Source organism: Corella eumyota, chromosome 4 (assembly GCF_963082875.1).
Source record: "Corella eumyota chromosome 4, kaCorEumy4.1, whole genome shotgun sequence".
In the NCBI taxonomy this organism is placed as follows: Eukaryota; Metazoa; Chordata; class Ascidiacea; order Phlebobranchia; family Corellidae; genus Corella; species Corella eumyota.
The window spans coordinates 3,747,713-3,761,586 of NC_137493.1; the positions used below are offsets into that span (position 1 = coordinate 3,747,713).

General features: G+C 26.8%; 1 protein-coding gene across 1 annotated transcript; it reads left to right on the forward strand.

Moving 5' to 3' along the window:
- The first annotated feature begins 13 nt into the window (after window positions 1–13).
- LOC145749785 (conserved oligomeric Golgi complex subunit 6-like) lies at window positions 14–5,026 on the forward strand. Its single transcript, XM_082565648.1, has 14 exons — window positions 14–231; window positions 431–574; window positions 857–928; window positions 1,038–1,208; window positions 1,579–1,661; window positions 1,727–1,891; window positions 2,072–2,340; window positions 2,513–2,669; window positions 2,907–3,030; window positions 3,197–3,328; window positions 3,735–3,880; window positions 4,008–4,065; window positions 4,201–4,377; window positions 4,495–5,026. Exons 1-14 carry the CDS (start codon window positions 124–126, stop codon window positions 4,666–4,668), a joined length of 1,980 nt encoding a protein of 659 aa, XP_082421774.1. The 5' UTR covers window positions 14–123; the 3' UTR covers window positions 4,669–5,026.
- The last annotated feature ends 8,848 nt before the right edge of the window (window positions 5,027–13,874 follow it).

Here is a 13,874-nt window from a genome sequence, read left to right on the forward strand (position 1 = left end):
GGTTTGGGTTTGTTTTGGTACTTAGAATTGTTGTTAAAAAGACTGTAAGTACTGGTTAACAGTCATAAAAGTTACCAAACAACCAACAAATTACATGACATAACAGTATATGTTTTACAAAGTATGGAGGACTCAGAAACGCTTTCAACTAACGCTTCTTTGCAACATGGCAATCATCCTCTATCAAGAAAACTTAAGAAAATATTGAACACTCGATTGGACAATGACAAAGTAAATATAAAATTAAATTTCAGAAGAAAATTTAAACAAATATCAGAATTGAAAAAAAAACAAAAATCACAAATATCAGAAATACTAATATTATAAAAAAAAGTGGCAGCGCGGTGTAGTGTTTAGGTCGAGAATTCGACCTTTCCACATCGAGGATAAATAAATTAAAAAAAATTAAACTTTTTGTTTAAACTAATAGGATATGTTGGAAGCTTTAAGAGTTGTTTCAACATTTTTTACCGAAAATAATATTCGAAGTCGTCGTAATTTAAGAGGTGAAATTGAAAAAAGAAGTTTGTTGATCAACCAACAATTCTGTGATGCATTTAGTCATGTTATAAAGGTATATACTACTATTTCGTGAAGTTTATAGTTTTTTATTTTGTATTTTCTTGTTACATTGAAATCTAAGGTTCAAGTAGCCTACTGGAAATTGCATTTGAGGTGGATTTGATTTTCTGTTTTCTTTTAATATTTTAAAAATGCAAGGGTAATTTAAGACTCTTTTACAGTAAAACTAGTTACCCCATAATTTAACTAGTTGTTATTTTTATAATTGGGGTTAAAAATGTATTTATTTAGGTAAGCAAAACAGTATAGATCTTATTTTTTCAATTTTTTCCAGGATTTAGATGGAATTCACAATGATGTAAAAGCAATGTCTCATTGTTGTAAAGATATGTCTGACAGATTATCGGTAACTTTTTTTAATCAATTTTGCGCATTTAATTTTTTTAAATAACATACAGAGTTTAAAAAATACGCTAAAATGTTAAACCAATTTGAAAATTTTTATCATTTTTTAGGAGACAAAAAAGCAAACTCAGGAACTGATCACAAAAACAAGTAAACTTCAAGCAGAAGGGCAAAAACTCCAACTTCACTCAGAACTTGCCGATGCATTCCTCGAAAAATTTCAGCTAAAACCAGAAGAAGCCAAGATCTTCCGAGGAGTAAGAGAAGACAAACTTCAGCCTGTAAGTTACAATATTTTAGACCGGCAGCGTGGTGTAGTGGTAAGAACACTTGCTCCACCACATATGAGGTCGTGGGTTCAATCCCCACTGATTTCATGCTGTAGCGCCCTTGAGTAAGGCGCTATAAACGGTATGAACTCCTGCTGAGCCAGCACTTAATCAGCAGCTTCATTATCGGGCAATTATAATCTATAATATCCCAAACTGCCACAGGCAACTCGAGACCGGGTCGGAGTAACTGTTGTTACTCTATGTTTAAGTCGCGCATTTGACTTTTCCACATCGAGGATAAAGATATATATAAAAAAAAAAAAAAAAAAAAATTTGTTGGGTTACATTTTTTAGTTGTTTAATTTTATTTTTTTTGTAGGAATTTTTTAGTGTTTTGGAAAAAGTTCAGAGAATTCATGGAGATGTCAAAGTGTTGTTAAGAACAAACCAACAAACTGCAGGGTAATAAATATAATTCTATTAAAAATTCTTTAACTTTCTATTCAGCTTTTATTATTAAATTTTAGGTTAGAGATAATGGAACAAATGGCGTTGCAGCAAGAATCAGCATATGAAAGGTTATATCGCTGGAGCCAATCTCAGTGCAGAGCTATGACTTCTGATTCTCTGGATATATCTCCAATTCAACAGCAAGCACTTAAAGCCTTACAAAGCCGCATCGTTTTGTTTAAGTAAATTCAAAATTATTTAAAATTTTAACTGCTTTTTCTATGAAAAACAATGTACGATTGTTATTTTTTTTAAGGCAGAATTTTTATTCTGCCATATTTAACTGCTTAAAAAATATCCATTTAAAATGGTAAGGGCTGTTACATTAAAGTTTTATATTTTTTAAATTCTTTTTTTTTTAGTTACACTTTGGATGAATATGCTACTGCTCGGCGTGGAGCTGTGGTTCGTGGTTTTATCGATGCTTTGACTCGTGGTAAGCCCAATAAACCCACAACCCCAACAAATGATACATTTCCCGATCTCAATAAAGCTGCAGGAGGTCCCCGCCCAATAGAATTACATGCCCATGACCCACAAAGATATGTGGGTGATATGTTGGCATGGTTACATCAGGCTTCAGCCTCTGAGAAAGAATGCATTCTTCAACTTTTGGGGGAATGTGAAAAGCGTGAGAAGAATTATTTTAAATTTAAATAAAGTTATATACTTTGTTTGTGTATATAAAATTAATTCTTTGTGTTATTTTAAAAGTAATTAGATAAATCCATGCTCATATTTATCATCATATTTAGGAATATTACTTTCTAAACTTAACAAACTCTGTTTTTTTGTTTTTGTAGCAATTACCCAATACTGTTATGAAACCTTGTCACACATTATGGAAGGTGTTTGCCGACCACTAAAGGTCAGGGTTGAGCAGGTTCTGGTTTCCGATCCAGGCAGTTTGGTTCTTCATAAGCTTACCAATTTACTTAAGTTCTATCTTGATACTATAAGGTAATATAAAAAAATTTCAAAAACTTTTGTTTTAAAAAAATGACTATATATTGCAATATAAAAACAGTTGCTTGTTAAATATTTATATAAACTAGTTAATAGACTGCTTAGAACAGAAGTTTTATTTTTTGTAGGCTTATAAATTAAGCAATCATATAAATTTATATCAAAATTAACCACCAATCTCTATTTTATATATAGATAGTAAATTTGATAAAATTTTAAATTTTAATGTAGGGATATAATTGGGGAGGGCGAAAACAAATCTGCATTTTTGGAGACACTAAGTGACATGCATGTTTTGTGCAGAAAGTTGTTTTTTAACAGTTTGCAATATCTTGCTAGCAAACTTTTGGACAAGGTACAAATCAATTTTGTAATTTTTTGTTTTTTAATTTAAATTTTACCTGAAAAAAAGAAATTTGGTCTCCATGAGATTTATTTTAACAATTTTCCAAATTATTTTACATGTTTTTTTAAAACTTTTTTTTTTCAACTTTTTTTTTTAAAATGTGTTTATTTTTTAGGTTGAGCTGCCCCCAATGGACCTCTCAGCCCCGAATTCATTATTAGAAACCCTTAAGTTATTGCGAGATATTTTTGATTCACATAATGCATCAATATTGGCCGCTAATGAAAGACATGCAGATCTTATTGAGGTTGGTATATTAAAAAAATTTATCAAAACTAACCAATTAATTACATCCTTGAATTCATATTTAAATAGTGATTAAATTCAATGTCATTAAAGAGATTAAAATATAAAACACTTGAGGTCCTGGGTTCCATTTCCACTGCTCTCATGCTGTAGCGCATTTAAATAAGGCGCCATAAACAGTATGAGCTCCTGCTGAGCCAGCACTTAATAAGCAGTGTAATTATCAGGCAACTATAACATATTATTCCAAACTGCCAAAAGCAACTTGAGACTGCTCTATGTTTAGTTTGTGAAGTCGACCTTTTTTTTACATCGATGATAAATAAATTTAAAAAAATTACTGTTATTACTAAAATAGGCAAGTATAGTTGATATTAAATTTGTTAAATAATTTTTTTTTTGTTAAGGTAATGCAATGTACATTAGAGCCTCTAATTCAAATGTGTGCAATGTCTGCCAGTCAACTTCAGCCTGCTGACATGGCAACTTTTATGATCAACTGCATGCATTCAATCAAATTTTTACTTTCCCTGTATGAGTTTACTGATCAAAGGTAACTTTTACTACTTACTATAAAAAAATTTAACTGTTTAAATATAGTTTCTGGCAAAGTTAGTAGATTTTAAATTCTGATTTAGTTATTTTTATATAAAAATTACTTGCTTTTGTGTTATTTGTAGAATTGAAATGTTATCTGCGCAAATAGATGCACATTTGGACACACTAGTAAATGAACAGGTAACGAAATATCTAAAATTATTTTTGAAACTTAAAAATATAGTATTACTTTTTCAAAATTTCAATAGATCCGCAGTTAAATATTAACGTTTTTAAAAGTTTTAACGCATAGACAATATATTGTTATTATTATAGGCTGCATCAATTTTAACAAAAGGTGGAATAGCTATTATATACAAACTAACCATCAAGCATGAAAATGATACAACCCCACTATCACAAGTCAAGGGTCTGGACAAAAAGTCTCTTATTTCTGCATTTCAACAATTTGACACAGTTGTTTTATCCTTTCATGAATTAATTTTACCACAAGTAAGTTAAAGCTAACTTTGTAATTTTTTTTAGCGTACACCAATAACATTAAAAATCTAAAATTCAACTATAGATTTTTGAAATTTTTTGAAATTTTTAACTGACATTTTTTTATAGATAACATTGCTTGCTAGCGCCACTCTAAAAGAGGTGGCTACAGCACGATCACATGATTTAGTATTATCTGCCTACACATTAGTGTTCAACAGTTTTAATAAACTAGAAAATGGTTACGATCCAGAAAGTTTCACCACTAAACACCCAGACCAAGTTAAATTACTTTTATGCTGATTAAAAAAAAAAAATTATATTTTTTGTCATTTTATTTAGCAGGTATATATATTTTATCACCAATTTTGTTTTATGTATGTATGTTATTAGTTATTTTAACTTCTGTTTCTTAGCAATATATGAATTTCTAATACCAAATTTTAGTCATAATTTCTAATTCTAAATTTCAGTCATCATTTTAAAAGTTTATAGTTTTAAGTGTTGTGCTTGTACTAATGTGCTGATGACGTATGCAGCAAAAAAATATCACGAATCTATAAAATAACTATACTTTTTGTTATACTTGTTATTTAAAAAAAATGATAATCTTGAATATTATTTGTATTAAATCAAATAAAACTGGATAAAATTGAAATAAATGGAACTAAATAAAAGAAAAATTGAATTTAAATTTTATTTAATATTCAATCTTAACACTTTAGATAAATAAATTAGGTTTGTATAAATTTACAGAACATTAAATGACAAAGAAATTTAATCAAGTATTTTAATTGGCAAGTAATTCTTAAAAGTTAACAGAAATAAAAAAGGAGATATTTTAAAAAGAATTTAAAACTTCAAAATTTTAACAATCGTTTGTTAAGTTTCTAACTCGAGATTTTATGAACTTAGTAAAACTCAGTTTAGCCAAAAAATGTAAACAAAGTCACGTGATCACGCTTGTTTTCATTTTCATCAGTCTGCTCATTTGTAACTTAAAGTAAGATGACCAGCTGTAAGTTACAAAGGTATGTTAGAATTAAACAACAGAATTGATTTTAACAACAATGCAGTTAGTTTACTTTAATGCTTTAGGATATACATACAAATTGCCTAAAAGTATAGTTAAATGAAAATATATTTTTGTGGGTTCCTACTGTGTCGTATGTTTAACATTAAAATATTTAAATATTTTGTTGTGCAGAGTTAAAATATGCAAAACTGTAAGATTTAGAACTTGCGTGTCTGTCAAGGCTGAGACTATATAAATATCAGCATTGAAAATAATTTAATTTCACGATAAAAAATTTACATCGTTTTTTTATTTTGCCAATTGACCTAATGTTTTCTTATCAGCGGCCTGCCCACGCGACTCAGTGGCGTCAACATTGAAGAAACAAAATTGTTGGTAATTCGTAAAAAAATCACTTTACAAATAAATCTGCAGTAGTGTAATAAACATATTTTTAAAATATTTTAAAAATATTTTAATATTCAAAAAAGTTATGACACTTTTATCGATAATGTGCCGTTTTTCTGAACACCATTTTATATATTTTATTAGAACTGCATTGCCCTAACTAACATTTTAGAAAAAAAAATTATTAAAAATTCTCCATAAAACGAAACTTACAGCATTCTTTTATTTTGCCAATTGACCCAATGTTTTTGGTCAATTGGCAAAATTTGGTCTAATGATCCAAAATATCAGGTTTAAGTAACTTAATTATGAGTAATAAATGAAACAATGAGTAAAATACTAGGTATTTAATTATTTGACTCACCATAAAAAGGTAAAAAAAATTAATAAGTGCTGAAGCTGAAAGAAGGTAAAATTTTTTCATTTGCAATAAAATTAAATGAATTTTAATAAAGATTATAGTTATACAAGTATAAAATATATCGGTTAACTGTCCGTACCCAGACAAAACTGATAAACACTACGTACCTCCCAAATTTACTCGTAGCTTGTACGTAACTCTCCTACGCAACGCCTTTTTCGTTTTAAACTTAGATAGGGTTTGGGTAAGGGTATATATATTTGAAAACTATGATGATGTCTGCGTACTGCCTAATTTGGGACATAATCGAACTTATAACTGTTTAATTAAACTATATTACAGTTTAATTAAATTATATTACCCTCAAATGTAGTAATTTATAGCTAATGTTTATTATTTATGGTTTATTATTTATTCGCATGGGCTACATTGCGAGAAAGCTAACTCGTAAATATTACGTAATTTCTAAATTCACTGGTTGTGAGAACGTAACCTTTTTTGTTGAGTTACGGACAGTTAACATGAACCAATATATCTTTTGTGGTATAAATTTGTATGTTTATATAACTCAAATTTTGATTTTCTTAGACTGCTTGGTAATGCACAAGGAAGGCATAAAAGTACCAAGTCAGCATTATGGGCTTTGAGAAATCATATGTTAAAGGACGCTCTCTCAATTAAAAACAATTTGTATTGAAAACAGTGTGTGTAAAATAGTGTCAAGATTGATTGCGATATATAAGTGCTTAAACTTAATGTTTAAAGCAGTTAGTAAGTGTAATATCGTCATTTTTGATCGCTTTTGTGTATATATAAAAAATAACAAATAAAAAAGTTGGGTTTCATGTTTGTAGCTTGTAAAACACTTACTAGAAGTATTTACATTAATATCGATAAATGGTCATAACCACTATAAATCAGCAAGAGTCAAGGGCAGACTGATTTTTCAGGTCTTAATCAATTTAATGGGTTGGTGCAAACAAAAGTTATAAAGTAACTAAAGTCGAGTTAAACTATGATCAGCTTAAACCTTTAGACTCGTGTTAACTTATTTTTATTGTGCCTTAAATTGGTGTTTTTTCTTTGGAACTTTAAAAATCACAGAGTCCTTTTAGCAGCCCCCTTGTAAACTTTCTAAATCTTGGATAGGCTATTTAGTAGTTCCTTACATTTCATTATCAGCGCTTTTCTATATTTTTGATAAGAATCGCATTGTCCTAAACAAAGGTGGGCACTAAACCGTCAACCTGCTAATCGTTGATTAACGAAGGAAGTTAATCTTTGCGTAAAAATTTAACTTTAAAGTTAACTTTAAAATTTAATATCGAACCTGTTAACTTTTGTTAAATTGTGCTTCCGTTAATATAAATTCGTATTCTCAATTTTTTATATGTAAGTTAATAAAATGTTTGGAATTACCGCCTTTTTATCGTATCATAATATCAAATGTAATATGACACGTCCCCTTCAAACCAAAGTCATAAGACATTAGTATTAAATGTCGAAGGGGGGGACCCCACAAATAATTGCACATTTGCTTTTACATCTTATAAATAAATATCTTACTATTTGTGGTGCGTAATAATTTTATAGAATAAATTTAAATTAGTCACCACAAACAAGTTTTTTTTTAAACGTATAACATTTATGGCACATCCTGATATTGAGATCATATGTGCGGGCTTGTTCTAATCATTTGTATCTTTTAACTTTCCTGTTTTCATTAACAGCCCCATCTAACAAATGGAACGGGTATAAGTTATTTAAAACTTTTGTGTTAATAATTTATGCCCTATTTTGTTTTTCTAGATGAAAGCTGTTTTTGTTGGACAAGTGGGAAGAGCTCCGTCTGTGGACGGATGTCTCTTTTCACTTAAGGGTTGGAGGAATCAGGGTTAAGGAAAAGTGGAAAAGGGTAATTGGGTAAGAGGGCATAAATTAGGGTATGCCGGGAAGGCTGAGAATATAAGTAAGGCACGGTGGAAGCTGGACGGAAATGACGCCACCATCTCTGTCTGCTACATTCTTGTTGCCAGTTTGTAATAACTCCAAGCTGGCGCTAGAAAATTTTTTTGTAAAATATTTTTTTTTAATTCAAAATTTAACGAAAGGGTTGTTTAATTTAAATGTTAAAGTTAACGGTTATCGATAACTTTAGTTACATTCCATTTAATTTCACAAATTAAAGTTAACAAAGTTAATGTATTGTGTAACGAATCACTATTAAGCGAAGTTACTTTTTCGGTGAATTCTGGGCACCTATGGTCCTAACTAACATTCTAGAAAAAAAAAAGTTACAGCATTTTTTTATTGTGCCAAATCTTAATGTTTTATGATCAGCGCCGGTCAGCGTAACTCGGTGACGTCACCGACTATATCAGTTTGTGTAAAAAAATATTTAAAAAAATCAAGATTTCAAATCAAAAAATTGCTTTACCAATAAAACCGCAGTTGCCTAATAAACATATTTTGAAAATATTTTGAAAATAAATTAATATTTAAAAAAGTTATGGCACTTTTATCGATAATGTGCCATTTTTCAAAACACGATTTTATATATATACTTTATTAGAATCGCATTGCCCTAACTAACATTGTAGAAAAACAAATTATTAAAAATGCGTAATAAAACAAAAGTTACAGCATTTTTATATTATGTATGTTAATTAGTTACGCGCTATATTTTTAAAGGGAATACCAAGGGTTTGATGTATTCGAAAAATTGCAACGACTAATCGCAACATCGATAGCTTGGTACGTAAGTGGCCTGACTTCGAATCCAAATTCTTAGGTGCGATTCCCTCTGATTTCGATACATATTGTCAAACTTTTATAAATATTACAATTATTATTAAATATTTTGTAAACAGGTCTATTGAACCCGTGCGGTTCTAACAGAACAATTATTTTTTGATTTGAAATTTTTTATTTAAAAAAAAAATGTATGCAATATCATTGGCCAAAAATATCACGTGACCTAATTCAACCCAAAATAAAAATTAGCTATAACTTTTTTTCTATTAGAAATTTTTGCGAAATGTTTTATCTTGAGTGTTAGTTAGGCCAGTGCGCGTCTAATTAAATATAAAATTTTAGGTTTTGAAATATCATAAATTTTTAATAAAAGTGTCATAACTTTTAAAAATATTAATATTTTTGAAACATATTTCGTAAACACGTTTATTAGACCTATGCAGTTCTAACAAAACAAATATTTTTTGATTTGAAATTTTTTATTTAAAAAAAAAAATGTTTGCAATATCATAGGCCAAAATAACACGTGACCTAATTAAACACAAAATAAAAATTAGCTTTAACTTTTTTTCTATTCAAAATTTTAACGAAATGTTTTATCTTGAATGTTAATTAGGCCAATGCGCGTCTAATAAAATATAAAATTTTGGGTTTTAAAATTTCATAAATTTTTAATAAAAGTGTCATAACTTTTATAAATATTAATATTTTTGAAAAATATTTCGTAAACACGTTTATTAGACCTATGCAGTTCTAACAAAACAAATATTTTTGATTTGAAATTTTTTATTTAAAAAAAAAATGTATGCAATATCATTGGCCAAAAATATCACGTGACCTAATTCCACCCAAAATAAAAATTAGCTCTAACTTTTTTTCTATTAGAAATTTTTACGAAATGTTTTATCTTGAGTGTTAGTTAGGCCAATGCGCGTCTAATTAAATAAAAAATTTTAGGTTTTGAAATTTCATAGATTTTTAATAAAAGTGTCATAACTTTTATGAATATTATTATTTTTGAAAAATATTTCGTAAACACGTTTATTAGACCTATGCAGTTCTAACAAAACAAATATTTTTTGATTTGAAATTTTTTATTTAAAAAAAAAATGTATGCAATATCATTGGCCAAAAATATCACGTGACCTAATTCCACCCAAAATAAAAATTAGCTTTAACTTTTTTTCTATTAGAAATTTTTACGAAATGTTTTATCTTGAGTGTTAGTTAGGCCAATGCGCGTCTAATTAAATAAAAAATTTTAGGTTTTGAAATTTCATAGATTTTTAATAAAAGTGTCATAACTTTTATGAATATTAATATTTTTGAAACATATTTCGTAAACACGTTTATTAGACCTATGCAGTTCTAACAAAACAAATATTTTTGATTTGAAATTTTTTATTTTTAAAAAAAAATGTATGCAATATCATTGGCCAAAAATATCACGTGACCTAATTCAACCCAAAATAAATATTAGCTCTAACTTTTTTTCTATTAGAAATTTTTACGAAATGTTTTATCTTGAATGTTAATTAGGCCAATGCGCGTCTAATTAAATAAAAAATTTTAGGTTTTGAAATTTCATAGATTTTTAATAAAAGTGTCATAACTTTTATGAATATTAATATTTTTGAAAAATATTTCGTAAAAACGTTTATTAGACCTATGCAGTTCTAACAAAACAAATATTTTTTGATTTGAAATTTTTTATTTAAAAAAAAAAATGTTTGCAATATCATAGGCCAAAATAACACGTGACCTAATTAAACACAAAATAAAAATTAGCTTTAACTTTTTTTCTATTCAAAATTTTAACGAAATGTTTTATCTTGAATGTTAATTAGGCCAATGCGCGTCTAATAAAATATAAAATTTTGGGTTTTAAAATTTCATAAATTTTTAATAAAAGTGTCATAACTTTTATAAATATTAATATTTTTGAAAAATATTTCGTAAACACGTTTATTAGACCTATGCAGTTCTAACAAAACAAATATTTTTGATTTGAAATTTTTTATTTAAAAAAAAAATGTATGCAATATCATTGGCCAAAAATATCACGTGACCTAATTCAACCCAAAATAAAAATTAGCTCAAACTTTTTTTCTATTAGAAATTTTTACGAAATGTTTTATCTTGAGTGTTAGTTAGGCCAATGCGCGTCTAATTAAATAAAAAATTTTAGGTTTTGAAATTTCATAGATTTTTAATAAAAGTGTCATAACTTTTATGAATATTAATATTTTTGAAAAATATTTCGTAAACACGTTTATTAGACCTATGCAGTTCTAACAAAACAAATATTTTTTTATTTGAAATTTTTTATTTAAAAAAAAAATGTATGCAATATCATTGGCCAAAAATATCACGTGACCTAATTCCACCCAAAATAAAAATTAGCTCTAACTTTTTTTCTATTAGAAATTTTTACGAAATGTTTTATCTTGAGTGTTAGTTAGGCCAATGCGCGTCTAATTAAATAAAAAATTTTAGGTTTTGAAATTTCATAGATTTTTAATAAAAGTGTCATAACTTTTATGAATATTAATATTTTTGAAAAATATTTTGTAAACACGTTTATTAGACCTATGCAGTTCTAACAAAACAAATATTTTTTGATTTGAAATTTTTTATTTAAAAAAAAAATGTATGCAATATCATTGGCCAAAAATATCACGTGACCTAATTCCACCCAAAATAAATATTAGCTCTAACTTTTTTTCTATTAGAAATTTTTACGAAATGTTTTATCTTGAGTGTTAGTTAGGCCAATGCGCGTCTAATTAAATAAAAAATTTTAGGTTTTGAAATTTCATAGATTTTTAATAAAAGTGTCATAACTTTTATGAATATTAATATTTTTGAAAAATATTTCGTAAACACGTTTATTAGACCTATGCAGTTCTAACAAAACAAATATTTTTTCATTTGAAATTTTTTATTTAAAAAAAAATGTATACAATATCATTGGCCAAAAATATCACGTGACCTAATTCAACCCAAAATAAAAATTAGCTCTAACTTCTTTTCTATTAGAAATTTTTACGAAATGTTTTATCTTGAGTGTTAGTTAGGCCAGTGCGCGTTTAATTAAATAAAAAATTTTAGGTTTTGAAACTTCACAGATTTTTAATAAAAATGCCATAACTTTTATGAATATTAATATTTTTGAAAAATATTTCGTAAACACGTTTATTAGACCTATGCAGTTCTAACAAAACAAATATTTTTTGATTTGAAATTTTTTATTTAAAAAAAAAATGTATGCAATATCATTGGCCAAAAATATCACGTGACCTAATTCCACCCAAAATAAAAATTAGCTCTAACTTTTTTTCTATTAGAAATTTTTACGAAATGTTTTATCTTGAGTGTTAGTTAGGCCAATGCGCGTCTAATTAAATAAAAAATTTTAGGTTTTGAAATTTCATAGATTTTTAATAAAAGTGTCATAACTTTTATGAATATTAATATTTTTGAAAAATATTTCGTAAACACGTTTATTAGACCTATGCAGTTTTAACAAAACAAATATTTTTTCATTTGAAATTTTTTATTTAAAAAAAAATGTATGCAATATCATTGGCCAAAAATATCACGTGACCTAATTCAACCCAAAATAAAAATTAGCTCTAACTTTTTTTCTATTAGAAATTTTTACGAAATGTTTTATCTTGAGTGTTAGTTAGGCCAGTGCGCGTCTAATTAAATAAAAAATTTTAGGTTTTGAAACTTTACAGATTTTTAATAAAAGTGCCATAACTTTTATGAATATTAATATTTTTGAAAAATATTTCGTAAACACGTTTATTAGACCTATGCAGTTCTAACAAAACTAATATTTTTTGATTTGAAATTTTTTATTTTTTTTTTTTTTAAATTTGTATGTAATATCATAGGCCAAAATAACACGTGACCAAATTAAACACAAAATAAAAATTAGCTTTAACTTTTTTTCTATTAAAAATTTTAACAAAATGTTTTATCTTGAATGTTAATTAGGCCAATGCGCGTCTAATAAAATATAAAATTTTGGGTTTTAAAATTTCATAAATTTTTAATAAAAGTGTTATAACCTTTATGAATATTAATATTTTTAAAAATATTTTGTAAACATGTTTATTAGACCTATGCAGTTCTAACAAAACAAATATTTTTTGATTTAAAATTTTTTATTTTTTTTCAAAAAAATTTGTATGTAATATCATAGGCCGAAATAACACGTGACCTAATTAAACACAATAAACGTGTTTACGAAATATTTTTCAAAAATATTAATATTCATAAAAGTTATGACACTTTTATTAAAAATTTATGAAATTTTAAAACCCAAAATTTTATATTTTATTAGACGCGCATTGGCCTAATTAACATTCAAGATAAAACATTTTGTTAAAATTTTTAATAGAAAAAAAGTTAAAGCTAATTTTTATTTTGGGTTGAATTAGGTCACGTGATAATTTTGGCCAATGATATTGCATACATTTTTTTTTTTAAATAAAAAATTTCAAATCAAAAAATATTTGTTTTGTTAGAACTGCATAGGTCTAATAAACGTGTTTACGAAATATGTTTCAAAAATATTAATATTTTTAAAAGTTATGACACTTTTATTAAAAATTTATGATATTTCAAAACCTAAAATTTCATATTTAATTAGACGCGCACTGGCCTAACTAACACTCAAGATAAAACATTTCGCAAAAATTTCTAATAGAAAAAAAGTTATAGCTAATTTTTATTTTGGGTTGAATTAGGTCACGTGATATTTTTGGCCAATGATATTGCATACATTTTTTTTTAAATAAAAAATTTCAAATCAAAAAATAATTGTTCTGTTAGAACCGCACGGGTTCAATAAACCTGTTTACAAAATATTTAATAATAATTGTAATATTTATAAAAGTTTGACAATATGTATCGAAATCAGAGGGAATCGCACCTAAGAATTTGGATTCGAAGTCAGGC

What these genes read in the sequence shown, in the direction of transcription:
- LOC145749785 (XM_082565648.1), top strand. Translation starts at nt 124, where the DNA reads ATGGAGGACTCAGAAACGCTTTCAACTAACGCTTCTTTGCAACATGGC. An exon ending in AGCCGCATCGTTTTGTTTAA is followed by an intron (nt 1,892 to 2,071) that starts GTAAATTCAAAA and finishes TTTTTTTTTTAG; the next exon opens with TTACACTTTGGATGAATATG. An exon ending in TTCTATCTTGATACTATAAG is followed by an intron (nt 2,670 to 2,906) that starts GTAATATAAAAA and finishes ATTTTAATGTAG; the next exon opens with GGATATAATTGGGGAGGGCG.